Source organism: Abramis brama, assembly GCF_963993115.1.
Source record: "Abramis brama genome assembly, chromosome: 11".
NCBI lineage: Eukaryota > Metazoa > Chordata > Actinopteri > Cypriniformes > Leuciscidae > Abramis > Abramis brama.
Genome location: NC_139973.1, coordinates 34,159,866 through 34,177,234, shown reverse-complemented (window position 1 = coordinate 34,177,234; position 17,369 = coordinate 34,159,866). Strand labels below are relative to the sequence as shown.

The 17,369-nt window shown below is 36.5% G+C and overlaps 1 protein-coding gene across 2 annotated transcripts in view; it reads right to left on the bottom strand.

The window, feature by feature from the left end:
- Window positions 1-4,573: 4,573 nt before the first annotated feature.
- The window catches only part of cdk15 (cyclin-dependent kinase 15), a 25,651-nt gene continuing 12,855 nt past the window's right edge, over window positions 4,574-17,369 (bottom strand). For both annotated transcript variants that reach the window (XM_084129558.1, XM_084129557.1), the window contains 12 exons: window positions 16,301-16,438; window positions 15,236-15,330; window positions 14,187-14,266; window positions 13,200-13,294; window positions 13,036-13,098; window positions 12,829-12,952; window positions 12,632-12,752; window positions 12,442-12,535; window positions 12,281-12,344; window positions 5,678-5,726; window positions 5,319-5,461; window positions 4,574-5,080 (listed from right to left, as the gene is read on the bottom strand). In XM_084129558.1, the coding sequence (XP_083985684.1) occupies window positions 4,968-5,080; window positions 5,319-5,461; window positions 5,678-5,726; window positions 12,281-12,344; window positions 12,442-12,535; window positions 12,632-12,752; window positions 12,829-12,952; window positions 13,036-13,098; window positions 13,200-13,294; window positions 14,187-14,266; window positions 15,236-15,330; window positions 16,301-16,438 (1,179 nt within the window). In that variant the 3' untranslated portion in view covers window positions 4,574-4,967. The remainder of the gene's footprint in view (window positions 5,081-5,318; window positions 5,462-5,677; window positions 5,727-12,280; window positions 12,345-12,441; window positions 12,536-12,631; window positions 12,753-12,828; window positions 12,953-13,035; window positions 13,099-13,199; window positions 13,295-14,186; window positions 14,267-15,235; window positions 15,331-16,300; window positions 16,439-17,369) is intronic.

The window sequence follows — 17,369 nt, the reverse complement described above, 5'->3', positions numbered from 1 at the left end:
TGACACCTATCTGGCTGGTGTGTGTAAATCCAGCCCCAGGCTTGTGAGGCCTGCATGGAGGTTGGGCGTAACAGCTGTCTCCTGCATGTGTTTGAGGAGCCATGAATAAACAGAGAAAGCTACAAAAGCCGAGAGAGCCCGAGACCACACACGCACAGAACCCGAAACACTCTCTCACACTTCACAGTCGCCTTCCTAAGCTACACATGGTGCCAAACAAATGCTACTGCAACCTTGAAACGTTACCCAACTGGCCACATGCCTTTCTAATGTTTATCCTCAATGTAAAAGCCTAATGCAAAATCCTGACACATTGCATTCATGATTTAGCGCCTGTGTCATTTCATATAGCCTGTTATGTGCATTTGATTTGTTTTTCCTCTCTTTATGTACAATCACCACATAACAAATTGATGATAGTGAGTTATAGTAGATAGCAGACTTTTTTTCAAAGCAATTTGCAATCAAGCTATACACTTTTTTTCAGTCCATGAATTGAACCCTTGACATTGCCATTAGCATCATGCTACATGAACACCATTGACTGACGGTGAACCAAGTGCAACATGTTCCTGAATCAACATTTTTGTTGATCCTAGAACAACATTCCAATCGACCAATCAGATCTGAGGGACAAGTTTAAAGTTTATGTCAAGTTTAGGCTTACAACCAGGGTTAGGTGCTTCTACATCAGTGTTATTCATAATTTCCCTTCTGATTTCAAGGATTAGTTATGGGTAGGGTTAGTTTATGGGTATGGGATATGCTTAGGACTAAATGTTCAGAGAGGAATGTTGTTCCAGGATCAACTAATTATGTTGAACCAGGAACCTGCCTTGGCAAAATCACAGAAAAACAAATTTTAGTTGCTTCATATAGCTCTGCTATAGTTGCAATGATGTTCTGAAGGGGTTACTAAGATGTTACTAGTGTTTTGAGTGGTAGGGTGTCGTTGGGCAGTTACTAGGGCATTGCTATGGTGTTCTTTTGTTACAATTTTTTTTTTTGCTAAGCAGTTGTTTGCATACTCTTATTGCTAAGTGTTGCCAAAGCTAAAGTGTTTTTTAGTGGTTGCCAGGCAGTTGGATAGCAAAATAGCCTTGGAATAATTGTAGGTAATCGATCTGATGTTGGATTGATAAGATTTCCATTAAGGACTGGACTATGTACATCTACTGAGGAGTTTGACTCAAGTTTTCTTTTCCCCTCTAACAAATCATTTTTAAGTGGAGAGAGTGTTTTAAGGAGCTCAGAGGAGAGCTTAGGGTGTTAGACTGGAGATAACAGTAGTTATTCAGTATCCTTCAGTGGGTGGAGTGGGTGATGACAGATGAATGGTTTAAATGGAATGTCCTCATGCATTCTCAAATCATCAGGATATCGGATGAGATGCCTGAACACTGGAGACAGATGGCAGATTCATTTTTGTTCTTTGTACTTAGGGATCCTGTGTTTCTGTAGGAATAAACTGGAACTGACTCTCCTCAAATTGCACCCTTAAACACACTCACATGTGAAACGAGTATGTGCATGATCGCAGATCGCTTTAATTTAGCAGTGAGTAATGGATCTCCACCACTGTACTGTGCACACTTTATGAGTGGGTGTTTGTTAGAGTACTTTTGTGTGACGTTTTTGGCTTGTACGTGTGTTTATACAGGCCTATGCTATTTTATATCTGTCAGAGCTTTACCGACATCAGTAAGCACTTAATAGTTTCTACTTTACCTAACGGCGGTCTTATGACCTTGTGCTTTGACATTAATTAATATCATAAACCCATATAAAACCTTGCTGGCGCTGCAGTAACGTTAACAAGACCACATCAGAGTGAGTTAAGCCTTGGAAAATACATACTGAGAGAGACCATCTGAGCTCTCAGCTTTTCATTTCATGGCCTTGAATCACTCCGTCAAAACTCTCCACCCACTGACTGCCGTGATAGAAACCAACACATACATTTAACTTGCTGAATTCAGCTTTAGGGAGAAGGTGTAGGACACTAAAAAAAAAGTCCAAGGCTAGTTGTTACCATTTTTACTCAAGTGAAAATTTCTCATGGTGTGTTTATTTACCTTAAAGTCTCTATTGCCTAAGGATACAGTGAACTGAAAACATATTGACCTATTGTGACAACAAGCCATGTTGTTTAATGGCAGCTTATATTGTGACAACATAAAGGACCAAAGAAACCAAAAATGTTTCCTCTATAGAACCTTTTATGCAATGGAAAGGTTTTATGGATGTTAAAGGATCTTCATGGAACCACTGATGCCAAAAAATAACCTTTTTTAAGATTATAGGTTAAGCAAAAATTTTATAATAAATTATGAAATACAAAACAACAAATAAAAAATATATTATATTATATTGTGGTCAGTTGCTACCCTGGAAATCCAGAGTTCTTGCGAGAGATTTGGGTCTGGATTTCCAGGCTTGTCATTTGCCTTAATTTATCCAATGTGGTGTTATTGTGTTAATTTGAGTTTTTTATTCATTATAATATTTTAATTTAAGAAAATATTGTGTCTCTATTTGATGTTTGCAACCAACATACAAAATCAGCGCTAGAGAAAATACATGATGTTTGTGTTTAACTGAGCCCTTGTGTCAACTAGCCCCGGCGTGGATAGTCGTGCTACTGTTGGGTGAATTTGTGCGAAATGGGGCGCCCTAACGTGGTTGGTGAAGGAACTGCATGAGTGCTGCAATTTCGACAGAGCCAGATGGAAAATGAGAGACGCAAGTAGGCTGGAGGAAAAGAAGAAAGACAGAGGTTTGATCTTCCTGTATGTGTGTGTGTGTGTGTGTGTGTGTATGTGTGTGTGTGTGTGTATAAAGCCCTTCAGGTTTAAATGAAATTCGATATCTTGAGAGCTTGTTGGAACATTGTGTTGCCCATTCACTGCTTTCATAACCAGAAAGGAAGTTTCTCTTCGTACCATCTTCATACAAAACTCCAGAAGTTACACAACACACCTGAAACAGCACAATGAAAAGACACTCCTCATTTGTACCAACGGTTTTTTTTTTTTTTTAGTATCTTGTCACGCGTTTTGCATCCCTTTTGTAGTCCCTCCATCTGGAGTGTGTTTAATGGATGGTTAGCATAGTGACTGAAGAACTGGAACATTCATTGTTTGTTGTATCGATTTCAGATTTAGCCATAAAACAAAACGAACTGTGGTCCGTCACTGTACATATCGGTAAGATCAGGTGGTATCTTCTTGTGGAAAAGGGTGGTTACTTACCAAAGTAAAATGGAGGAAACTGTTCCAGTAATAATTGTATATTTATGAGCTAAATGTAAAAAACTGTATCAGATCTATTTACATTGTAGAGTAAAAATATACTGTAAAAATTACTAAAAATGTATATTAGAATTTTTAAAGAAACTATTTTTTTTTTACCCACCGTTTAAGCAAAATTAATTTTTGTACAATTAGTTTTTTTACAGGTTGAAACTACCACCTATCGTTCCCTCAGGTGGTCCCCTGGAGGAACATGGGTAAAGTGTTTTGTTCATGGGCAATAGGTGAAGTAAACCACTACTTGGTTTCTGCGCCTTCTGGATTTTGAACAAGAACATTTGGGACATCAGTGAACGACCACAAACCCACTTAAAGGCAGGGTAGGCGATTTGTTCCAGAAACATTTTTTTGTTGTTATGCTGGTTGAAACAGCAGCCACCTTTTACAGTTCCTCCAGATCCAAAACAACGACCTTATGCTGCGTTCACGCCATAACTACTGTAATTTATAAGAGATGGAAACCCGTGACTCGAATTTATGCGTTTCAATGGCAACACTATCAACGCTGAAATGAATCTGCAGCAGTCAGGCGGTACAGGTCAGTGCTCTTTAAGTTGTTTATGTTCATTATTATTGTAATGATATGTGCTTTGAGACATGAGGTTTAACCCCGTCTTTTATGACACTTTTGTTTGCTCCCTGCTGTTTGTGTTCATGTGTTTTGAAAATTGCCTATCCTATCCTTACCGATGTCGTTTTTACGGTATTTATTCAGAAGTCAAGACACAGTGGGATTGTATACTATTTTATGAACACGTACACAATTTTCACAGTATTGCAGATTATGTTGAAGTGTGTGGATATGTATGACATCAGCATTGAGTGATTGTTTCTATTATTTGAAGCTGTTATTTATTGCTGTGCATCTCTCACTTAGAACATTGACTTAGAAGCAGCACATGTTTGACTCTCTGCATCTTATACATACATACATACATACATAAATACATAATATGCAAAATATACTGAAACTATTAATTATGAACTTGATACAAACTTAGCTAAAAACAGTACTAAACATGTTTTGACACGCCGGCCACAGAAATATGAGTATGTGCTGTACAAAAACAGGTAATTTCAGGAGAGACTCTCCAGGTGTTTTATGAATGCATACAAGTAATTTTTTCACCTGCACACTATACAATAGAGCTTTGAAATATTAGTAGGTATATTCTTCCACACATTTTCATATCACATTCCCAATTCATCTCTCTCACACTCTCACTCTTTTCTGTGCAATATATACAAAAAATTATTACATATCAAAATGAATAAGTGCATTTAATTCAAACTTATTCACAATGAAAGTGTACTGTAAACATCACTTTGCTGAGAGGAGAGGCAGGAAAGGAGACATATCTGATCCTCTCGCAGTGTATATGCTCTCAAAATACAGTGTTTGAAATGTGGATCCTGGTGATAAATCAGCTTTGACTTGGATCGTCATGATCTACCATTAAACTTTCTCTTAGGTAATACTGGTCCAAAATGTAAAAACATGAATCTTTTGAAATTGAATCTGATATTCCTTAAGAAATATATTTGATAAAGCTGCATATACAAACTGACCGTCATGCTGCAACAGTGTCACGTTTACTCATGCTGGCGTGTTTTTGGTTTTCACAAGCACACCAACTATTTACAAAGACAAGTCTTTCACCAGCACTTGGCCAGCGGAGCAAGAGGCGATTTCATTCGTCTGCTGGGGCTGAAGATATCCCTCGCTTCCGTCTCTAACCTCACGCCCGGCACCTTAAAGATGGACACGGCTGACGGAGAAAGAGAGAAGGTTAGGGAAAGAGAAATGACCGAGTGACAGGAGGAAAAAGACGTTTCTAAGATTGCATAATCTCTTTTCATCTCGAGTCGGTGTTGAAAAAGGTTGCCAGTTTTGACAGAAACTATAGAGGGATTTAACTTTGATCATGTCTGAAACGGGACCGGATTAGCCTTTGAAGCTGGAATTGCGTGCATTCCGCTCATATAGTGAAATTCTTCAGCACTTACTGTCCCTTAGATGCATTAACGGAGGTGGAAGAGTGTTGAAATATGGGTGCAGCAATGCATCCTGGGCTGAAATCCTGTCCTTTGGAATCATCATCAGCATCTGCTGGGCCAGGTCCTCCGTCTTATAAGGTAACTGAGCGAGTCTGGGCCAATGTACACACACACACACACACACACACACACACACACATACACAGAGAGAGAGAGAGAGAGAGAGAGAGAGCTATGGGTCAGACATCCATTAGAGGGGGTTGGTGGAGGGGAGATGAGGACCGTTATACAAAAACCCTTCTGTTCCCACTCGGAGCCAACACACACACACATACGCGCACGAGCATGAATGCATGAACTGGTCTTACCTTTTCCAGACATCTCGAAATTGCCGGGGCTTGCAGGGCAGGAACCACTCTACAGGAACACAAAGAGTCCTCTTTTAGCTTAATAGACCACTAAAACATCCAACTATGATCAGGTATCTTCACTCAGAGCATGTTGAGACAATGAGACAATCTTTGAAATCCTTCATCATTTACTATTCCTTGTGTTGTTCCAAATCTATATGACTTCCTTTCTTCTGTGGAGCACAAAAAGAGATGTTTGGCAGAATGTTCACGCTGCTCCTTTCCACACAATAATAGTGAGTGCTGCCAAGCTCCAAGAAGGATCATTATTTAAGCCAGAAAGAGATAAAAATTCAATATCCATTTTATAAGTTATCCATGTATTTAAAAAACATTTTTTTGAGCTTGTAATGTTAAATCAAAATGTCATAACTCGGCCTTCTGGTGAAATGACAGACTTCTGTCTGGTGACAAATGTCAGACTTCTCCAATCATTTACAGTAGTTCTCTTAAACCCCGCCCCCTTCACAATTGACTGCAAGCTTGCATTAATTCTTGAATGAAATGTCCACATCTCAAAATACAATGATGGATATAATCAAGTTCCAGCTCTGCATTTCTTTATTTTACGATAATTCATTACACGTTCATTTAAAGTACCATAAAATATAGTGTAACTCTAAAGTCTCATTTGGGCTTCTCTATATTCAGCTGTTTATGTTTATGAGCTGCACCAGAACCAATGGCAATTGCTTATATCAGACCTTTGCACAACATGTCTCGATTTACTCTTGGCAAATGCGAAGTTATGAAGTTATTAAAGAAATGCTACAGTGGGGAAAAAAAGTATTTAGTCAGCCACCAATTGTGCAAGTTCTCCCACTTAAAAAGATGAGAGAGGCCTGTAATTTTCATCATAGGTACACTTCAACTATGAGAGACAAAATGAGAAAAAAAAATCCAGAAAATCACATTGTAGGATTTTTAATGAATGTATTTGCAAATTATGGTGGAAAATAAGTATTTGGTCAATAACAAAAGTTTATCTCAATACTTTGTTATATATCCTTTGTTGGCAATGACAGAGGTCACACGTTTTCTGTAAGTCTTCACAAGGTTTTCACACACTGTTGCTGGTATTTTGGCCCATTCCTCCATGCAGATCTCCTCTAGAGCAGTGATGTTTCGGGGCTGTCACTGGGCAACATGGACTTTCAACTCCCTCCAAAGATTTTCTATAGGGTTGAGATCTGGAGACTGGCTAGGCCACTCCAGGACCTTGAAATGCTTCTTACGAAGCCACTCCTTCGTTGCCCGGGCGGTGTGTTTGGGATCATTGTCATGCTGAAAGACCCAGCCACGTTTCATCTTCAATGCCCTTGCTGATGGAAGGAGGTTTTCACTCAAAATCTCATGATACATGGCCCCATTCATTCTTTCCTTTACACAGATCAGTCGTCCTGGTCCATTTGCAGAAAAACAGCCCCGAACATGTTTCCACCCCCATGCTTCACAGTAGGTATGGTGTTCTTTGGATGCAACTTCTCCTCCAAACACGACGAGTTGAGTTTTTACCAAAAAGTTCTATTTTGGTTTCATCTGACCATATGACATTCTCCCAATCCTCTTCTGGATCATCCAAATGCTCTCTAGCAAACTTCGGATGGGCCTGGACATGTACTGGCTTAAGCAGGAGGATACGTCTGGTACTGCAGGATTTGAGTCCCTGGCGGCGTAGTGTGTTACTGATGGTAGCCTTTGTTACTTTGGTCCCAGCTCTCTGCAGGTCATTCACTAGGTCCCCCGTGTGGTTCTGGGATTTTTGCTCACCGTTCTTGTGATCATTTTGACCCCACGGGGTGAGATCTTGCGTGGAGCCCCAGATCGAGGGAGATTATCAGTGGTGTTTTATGTCTTCCATTTCCTAATAATTGCTCCCATAGTTGATTTCTTCACACCAAGCTGCTTACCTATTGCAGATTCAGTCTTCCCAGCCTGGTACAGGTCTACAATTTTGTTTCTGATGTCCTTTGACAACTCTTTGGTCTTGGCCATAGTGGAGTTTGGAGTGTGACTGTTTGAGGTTGTGGACAGGTGTCTTTTATACTGATAACAAGTTCAAAAAGGTGCCATTAATACAGGTAACGAGTGGAGGACAGAGGAGCCTCTTAAAGAAGTTGTTACAGGTCTGTGAGAGCCAGAAATCTTGCTTGTTTGTAGGTGACCAAATACTTATTTTCCACCATAATTTGCAAATAAATTCATTAAAAATGTTTTTTTCTGCATTTTTTTTTCTCATTTTGTCTCTCATAGTTGAAGTGTACCTGTGATGAAAATTACAGGCCTCTCTCATCTTTTTAAGTGGGAGAACTTGCACAATTGGTGGCTGACTAAATACTTTTTTCCCCCACTGTATGTCTTTGTTTTTTAATAACACAGGAAACTGTCTTTATAAAAACATTATTACAATATATTGCAATTTAATATATATATATTGCAGTTTAGTTATTCATTGTCTGTGTTTTAATGTGTTGTTTTAGAACAGGCTTATTTGCAATGTGACACATTTTGACTAACATGTAACTTAGTTCAAGTTCCAAGCACCAATGTTCATTCATAACACCAGTAAACTAGACTTCAGTATCGTAAGAGCTGTGAAGGCCACTTTTATTTTGCTTTTTGTCATTTTTCTTTGGAGATGACAAGCCATGATCACTGTATGTTTTTGTTACATGGAAAAGAGCAACATGAACATTCTGCTGAATTTCTCCTTTTGTGCAATTTTGTCATTATTACCTAAAACTATTAAAAATAGTATACGTTCATTAATTGAAATAAAGCTCAAATAATATAAAATATAAATATTAAATGAAAAACTTAAATTTGAAACAAAAGTAAGAAATGTTGTCTTGGCAACTAACTGAAATAAAATTATATATATAAAAAAAAAAGTTGAAGTACTAAAGTTACTAAAACTGAAATAAAAATAAAGCAAAGCTATATAGAAATATTAAAAAACAAACTAATAAAATGCACATATCAAATTTGCTAAAACTTAGACAAAAAAAAAGAAAAAACGAAAGCTAATTCAAAATATTAAATAGTATAATAGTCGAGCTAAGCGGTATGATGATAAATATGGTGAAGATATAAAGTGTCTATTAATAGAGATTTTGTTAATTGTGTATATCACAGTATGCAAATATAGCTGCGCAGAACAGAACTGCTTAAAGTTTGACACTTTAGAGCAATAAAAAAAAAATGCATGAATGAGAAAATAACATCAAAATTTGACGTTAAAAAGATTTATCAAGCACATTTTTAAAAAATTCAATGCAGTTCTGATGCTGACAAACATACCTGAAGTACTAATTTGCATCTTTGTTCTGTTTATTACAAAGATAAAATAAAATAAAATAAAAATAACTATATTGTGATAAATATCTAGTTAAACTTTAGAGGGCGCAGGCTGATAGGTCTTTTAAATGCCAACTGCAAGCAATCACATCATTACCACATGGCACAAGCTGATTGGCCTCTGCTGATCCTGCAGCCAATGAGATTGTTTGCTCAACATTTAAATAGTCTGGTTCATTGTTTGAAACCGTCCACCTCCCCCAGCTCCACCTGCCTAGATCTGCTACAGGATTTATATATGTCTATTTATGCAGCAGCAGCAGCATATCTTACATGCTCACATACTTGCAGTCAATACTTGCTCTGCAGCAGCAATAATCAGCAGCAGCAGACATGGCAGATAGTCCACCAAATACACTAACATTGCCATATTTAATAACATGCCAAAACTATTCCGAGAGTTGTCATGACTGAAATAAAATGTCTTGTATCGTGAAATAAGATTTTCATAATTTTGCACACCCCTATATAAGAGTATATAAATAATACTAAAATAACACTGCTTTTTAAACTATTGATTTAAGAACTTTAACATTCAAGGAAACATTCAAACCACTCAGAAATGTTTTTTGCTATAAAGAACTTTTGAGGAGCCTTCATTATGAGTGTCCCTCTGTCAGTGGCTGTGGTCTCGGGCCACCCGGTCATTCTTGGCTGAAACCTGAAGCCACACTTTGCTTCAGCACACCTGGATATACCTGAGAGACCACAGCGGGTTCATGTAGCTTCTCTCCAACACATGGCACACACACATACAGAGCAGCCTGGGGCTTGGGTAAACCCATATTCATGGAGAAACACAGCAGGGAAGTCCTGCCAACAGTTTACCTACCACACACATCATCTCCATCAGTACCCACACACTCTAAATGAGGCATATTTCCCAAAGCCACCTCACATTGCTCAGTTGTGCACCTGTGTAATGAGTTTGGACTTAATTTCCAGGACTGCAGTGGAAAAACATCAATCCCTTTCCTGCATGAGTGTGTGAAGGTGTGTGTTTGTGTCTGACTCGAAGGTGTCAAGTCAACTCATGGCCAACAAAACCGCTAACAGAACCCCTATACACACAAAATGATTTATGTTGGAAACACAGCTTCAGCACGACTTTGTGAATTTGCTCTAGCGAATTTCTGTTTGTATGACTGCATGTTATTAAAATGACAGACCTTTGGCAACAAGTTTACACCCACACATCGCTAAGCACACAAACACACACATTGGGTTTCCATGTTTTATGGGGATTTCTATAGACATAATGATTTTTATACTGTACAAACTGTATATTCTGTGCCCTTAAACTAACCCTCCCCCTAAACACAACCTTCACAGAAAACTTACTGCATTTTTACATTTTCAAAAAAACATATTTTAGTTTATAAGCTGTTTTCCTCATGGGGACCAAAAACACGGTTTATTTTGTTTTTTAAGCCATTTGGTTTACGAGGACAAAGGAAGTGTCCTCATAAACCATGTTTACGTTGTAATACCCATGTCATTATACACATTTATGACCTCTAAATCATATAAGAACACGCACACAGTGCAAATAGATGACGGTGTCTATGTGTAGTTCTAATTCTAAATTAATGGGTACATTTGTATTTACTTGATGTTTAAAAATAACAAAGAAATCAAATCTGTAAAAAGTGAGGATGTGCTGGAAAAGTTCACTAAAAAATCTGACATTTACATATGACTTTCTTCCATGGAACACAAAAGTAGAAAAATTCTAAACTTTTCTGTGGTGCACCAAAGTACAAATTTGCATATCAACCTTATTTTTTACAATGCAAAAGTAAGTCATTCTCCTGTGAATGTGCCTGACTTTAGATTTACTAGCTGTTGTAAGGTAAATAGAATATTATTATAAAATTCTAATTAGAAAATAAAAGTGCAGTAACCAATTAAACTATTTTGCGCTACAACCATTTGTTTATTATTACAATAAATTAAAACTGTAGAATAATAAATACCAGTTTGCAATGTCAAGCAGCATAACAGACATTAATTATACAGCTAAAATAACTGGAAGCGATTGACACGGCCACACCCACTTTTACGTTAAAAATAATGCATAGCGTATTATTGTATTTTATATGTTACAGCTGATTATAAATGGGCAATATTAAAATTCTACACAATTCTGTAGAATTTTTAATATATTAATTTTTTATTAATTAATTTAATATATTAAAACAAAACACTAAAAAGTAAAACCAATCATTTTTAAATGCTACAGGTGAGTTGCAATTTTGCAACATTGCAATTTTCAATATGGAAAATGGATATTCATCTTGTGATCAACGAAATATTACATATATATATATATATATATATACTGTATATATTAAATGTAATTTTTTAAGTGTAATTTCTAAGCCTGCAAATTCATACAAATTTTATAATGAATTTACATTTTTCTAAACTATATTTTATCAGGTTTTATCAGTTTTAAGTAAACAAACTACTTATCCTTAATCCTAATCCAGTAAATCACAATCAACTGGAAAAGTCATGGGGCCTTTAAATATTGTTGTGAACAATGATTGTCAAAAGGTTGAGATGTAAAAGGTTGAGACCACTGATGTAAAAGGAACCATAAAAGTAGCCCACATGATTTGTAGGTTAAATTTCACACTTTAGAGGCCATGAGATGAGACATGCAAGAATCAATGGCTTTGACTCTACCCACATCAAAACTAGAGTGATGCACCTGCATTTAAAAAGCCTGAATATATGCATCATCATGTGTGAATGAGATTTGAGAGCTATGATTCAGGGGAAGATCATCAGTGAATATCAACTTAATTCGAACATAATTCAAATAATTATTTTGTGTTCCATAACAGAAAGAAGCTGTACAGGTTTGAATGGCATGAGGGTGAGTAAATGATGACAAAAGTTGAACTGTCCCTTTAAGGACCTATTTCTTCCTGATCTAAAAAGTCCAAAAATTACTTTCATTGCTGTAACATAATATAATCGAGCTTATTCAATCATATTTAAACATTTCTTTGACTTAAATAAAACCAGTTCATTTAGATGTTACCATATGAAATACATTTTTATGCAACTAACATACCCTGACACAAGCATTTAATGAATGAGACAAATCTGTTGAGACAGGAAATCACCTCTCATAGCAGACACATCTGTGAGATTACAGTACGGAGACAGATGAAAGAAGGATTTTGCACACACCTGGTTTGTAGTTTGGCAGATCACCGACACCTGGCCAGCTCTCCTCGGTCGGGACCCCGAGGACCTCAGAAGGAAAGAAGAGGAGAGATGAATAATGGGAGGAGAGGAGGATGAATAAATGGATAGAAGAGAAATTTCACACAATTATAGTACAGACTCACTGTCCAAATCTTCAGCAGCTGCTCAAAGACATCAGCAACTCCAGGAAACGCTGGTGACCCCTGTAGCATCTCAATAAAAATGCAGCCGGCTCCCCTAAAGAGACACATTTTGAGTCAGACATTACTGTTGCTCTCACTATTATGAACCTTTCTAAGAGGAATGAGTGTTTGTGTGTTTGCAGGGACTCACCAGATGTCCAGGGCTGTGGAGTAATCAGTGGAGCCCATGAGAACATCTGGCGGGCGGTACCATAAAGTCACGACCTCGGCAGAGTACGTTTGGCACGGTATGGACTTAGATCGGGCCAGACCTGAAGCAACAAGTTTAGAATACATGATTAGTTAGCGTGTGAGTGTTTGCATGCGTGTAGTTTAAACGAAACCTACCAAAATCGGCTAATTTGAGTTCTCCCAGATAGCTGATGAGCAGATTCTGAGGTTTGAGGTCTCGATGCAGGATTCTTCTGCTGTGAATGTAAGACAATCCTCGCAGCAACTGAAACATGAAGAGCTGAACAAACAGACAGAGTGTGAGAAAGACAGCTCATTATTTCTGCCCCCGTTGTGTTTGTGTGCGTTTACGGGTTTGTTTACCCGGATGTTGTACGAGTGAAGTCCGCCAGGATGCTGAATCATATATTGAGCCAAATCTGTTTGCTGAAGGAGTGAAAGAGAAAGATGTGAAATAGGTCAGACGGACAAAAATAAACCAAAAACAAAATAATCTTGGAAGGCGACTGCTAACATCTTAGACTCACCATGTACTCAAAGACAAAGGTGAGAGACTCTCGCGTGTGAATGATGTCGTGGAGCAAGACTATGTTGGCGTGTTTGAGGCCTTTTAACAAGGAGGCTGGGAATAATCACAAATAACATGGGCATACGGCATCAAGTGCAGTACAATCACATATTTAGAGGAGACTGGGGTGAGATGAGCCACTTTTCACTTAGTTATTATATACACCAGCGTTCAAAACTTTGGGGTCGGTGAGATATTTTAATGTTTTGGATAGAAGTTTCTTATGCATTTAATTGGTCAACAATACAGTAACAACAGTAATATTGTGAAATATTATTACAATTTAAAAGAATTATTTTCTATCTTGATATATTATTCATTATATATGTATTAATATTAATTTATGTAATTTATTCCTGTTAATTTTAGCTGCCATTACTCCAGTCTTCAGCATCACATGATCCTTCAGAAATCATTCTAATATGCTGATTTGCTGTTTAAGACACATTTCTTATTATTATCAATATTGAAAATAGTTTTACGGCTTAATATTTTGTCAGGTTCCAAAAGAACAGCATTTGTTTCTTCAGCATCTTTATCTGAATTATAAATGTCTCTACTGTTATTTTTGATTAATTTAACGTGTCCTTGCTGAGGATAAAGTATTAATTTCGTTTAAAAAAAATTAGTGACCTCAAACTTTTGAATGGTAGTATGTCAAAAAAACATAGAAATATAACATCTAAAAAATAAAAATATGAACATAAATATGTTATTTCTATAAAAACAGTCTATTAACGCACTATTCCATCATATTTCAGTCACAGACATCTATATATAATGCTTCCCATATATATATACCCTATATAATTTTTTATTATTATTCGTAATTACATGGACAACACAATTTATAAACACACTGGCACATTTTACCCCACTGCCCTACGTGTGCATAAGCACTTTTGTTTCTTGGCTGTGTGTGTGTGTGTGCGTGTTATGCACTTGCCTTCTCTAATAGCTGTGAATGGAATTCCTTCTTCAGTTTTCATGTGAATCACCTTTAAAGCCACAAGATGACCATTTATCCTGCCAGAAACACAGAAAACCTCAGCATAATCCACAAACATGCATCTGCTGGTAAAAGTTTACCTAAGGAAGTAGAATAAACACCATCACAAGCTCTTCCTTCTTCTGACCTTATGAAATCTGAATTGGAGTTTCAGATGTCCATTAGCCGTGAAGTTATTTATTAGCTAGTGTACTCTTAAATATGACAAATGTAAGTTGTAGAAAACACACATTTAAGTCTTTATCTTCTATTTTTTGTCTGATTAAATGTGAAGAGAATGTGCCATTGGTCTAATAACACCTGCCTGTGACTGCAGTATGCAGCAAATCATGGTTCATGGCTGTGAGGTAAATTAAAGCCTATTGGCTATCAATAGAAAACCTAATAAATTTCAATGGAGGGACTGAAATCTCTTGATTTGTGTTTCGAAGAAGTCTTATGGGTTTGGAACGATATCATTTATTGTACAATTCATGAAAAAAAGCATTTCACCGGCTAGGAGGTTTATTCTGTAACTGAGGTAACATTGTTCCTTTAACAACATAAACAAGCAAAAATGTTGCTAAATGTAAAGCTTTCTATCCTAAAACAGCTGCACAGAGATGAATGGGAGATGTCTCATTAAAACACATTTGTTGTTGTACAACAACATCAAACTGCCTATCAGTTGAGGCCTCATGCGGGTATCCATATGTTGCAGGATGACCTTATAAAATGAATCCATGTAAAACAAGCTGTTATAGAAGAACTCAAGGAATGCCTACAGGGAGGTAGTGAAAAGAATAATTTGCTTTCTATTATACAAAGGAACAAAACCACAGGGTGGTGTATCTGAATAATGTGCTTGCCAACTAAATGCTGCCATAAAGGTAAAACATTAATCTCGCCTCAGTGAATAAATGTCCTACAGGCAACATCTAACTGAGCTCTATCAATTACACTATTTATTTGTGTGTCTGTGTGAGTGATTACATATGACTACTAACCTGCTAATTCCTTTGTAAACTGTGGCATATGTGCCCTCTCCAAGTTTTTCAAGATTAAGATAAGATGTTGCATTCCCAAACTGCAGGCCAGTTTTCTGTGAATAAAACACACACACTGTTATTTCACCAAGCAACAGCCACTGAAATGAATGAGCATGTTAACTGATATAAAAATAGCACTTCCAAAGTAAAAAAAAATGTCTATATAAAATATATAATAATATAAAATAATAGTTTTATTATTATTTCATCAGGCTTTTATGGCCCATTAAGTATGATATCGTGAGAATATGGAGCTCATACTTAGGGAGAAAAAAACAAAATAATGCAATTTGCTGCAGATGTTATTTATATTGCCAAAAAGTAAGATGAAATTATGAGACTACTTACATAAAATGCATATAAATATCAGTTGTCAATCTATATCTCCCAATATAATATATTTAAATTCGTAGTTTTATGATCAAAGCTCTGTAGTTTTTACTGTGGGGCGCAAAACATATTAAACAATGCAGTACAATGATGATTGAAACGTTCCTCAAAAGACTGATGCATCATATTTAATAATCACTTTATAACATAATTTAAGTATAGGGATACTCGATTAAATCTAAGTTGCTTCAGCCCAGTAAATGTTCATCTTGAAATTTTAGTAACAATATAAAAGTTATTCTAACGTTTACTTCATAAACATCATTAAAGATTTCAGAGCAAATAGACGTGTGATATGACCTGAATGGGGACGTTTTTACAATTATACTAAAAGGCATTTTATTTGCTAAAAAAGTATAAACCATCAATCAAATGACAGAAGGCATGTAGTACAGATTTTTAATTCAGTAATAATTATGATAATTCAGAGGTCTTATAAATGAATGTATCTAATATTATGCATCAGCCTTTATAGGGTTAGCATTACTTTCAATGTGACATTACAGTTTGTAATAAGTAATGCAATATTGTAATGTGTTACTGATAACATTTCTCAACACTGTGCATGGCTGTGTATGTGGACATGCTTAAATCACATGTTGTATGTCTGAGTTGTATTAGTGTGTCCCTCACCCACTGGAACTCTTGCTGGAAGCTCTTTCCTCCCATGGGATCGCTGTTACTGCGGCCCCTCTGAACTCTGAGCCGTCGCACCTGCAGCGTGTGAAACCAGTGCGGCTGTGGTTTCTCCACCCCGTCCAGCTCACCCAGCTGAAATAGGAGACAAAGATAGAGAGAGAGGCAGTTTGATCTATATTAGATACAGTGTGAGATGTTATAACACCTTGTTTTGCTGATACAGCCATCTTACTGTATCCATATCTGTCTGTGTGTGAAGCGTGTCCTCATATTCAGGGCTACGTGGCTTCAGGATTTTTATTTATTCCAGCTCAGAACTGTACATGTGCTGTACATGCAGATTAGATGATAACAGACCTCACAGATCTTCAGCAGGGAGAAAAATGCTCTTTTATATATATATATGTGTGTGTATATTTTCATGTTTTTAAACATCTGCTCACCAAGGCTGATTTTATTTGATTAATAATACAGTACATGATCCTTCAGAAATCATTGTAATATGCAGATTTATTGGTGCTCAATTATTAATATTGGTTCTTATTATCACTGCTAAAAACAGTTTGCTGCATAATATATTTTTCAGAATTCTTTGATTAATAGAAAGTTTAAAAGCATTTATTTAAAATAGAAATCATTTGTAACATTATAAAGGTCTTAACTGTTACTTGAATCAATTTAATGTGTTCTTGTTGAATAAAAGTATTAATCTGTAATAAATAAAAAAAGATCTTACTTGCCGAAAATTTTTATGTAGCAGTATATCATGATTTCCACAAAAAATATTAAGGAGCACAACTGTTTTCAACATTATAATAATACGAAATGTTACTTGAGCAGCAAATCAGCATATTCAAATGATTTCTGAAAGATCACGTGACACTGAAGACCGGCAAGTTGCAGTTGTGATGCTGAAAATTCAGCTTTGAATAAAATAAATAAATTACATTTTAAAATATATTCAAATAGAAAACGGTTCTTTTAAATTGTAATAGGCTCATATTTCACAATATTTCTGTTTTCACTGTATTTTTCATCAAATAAATGCAGCCTTGGTGAACAT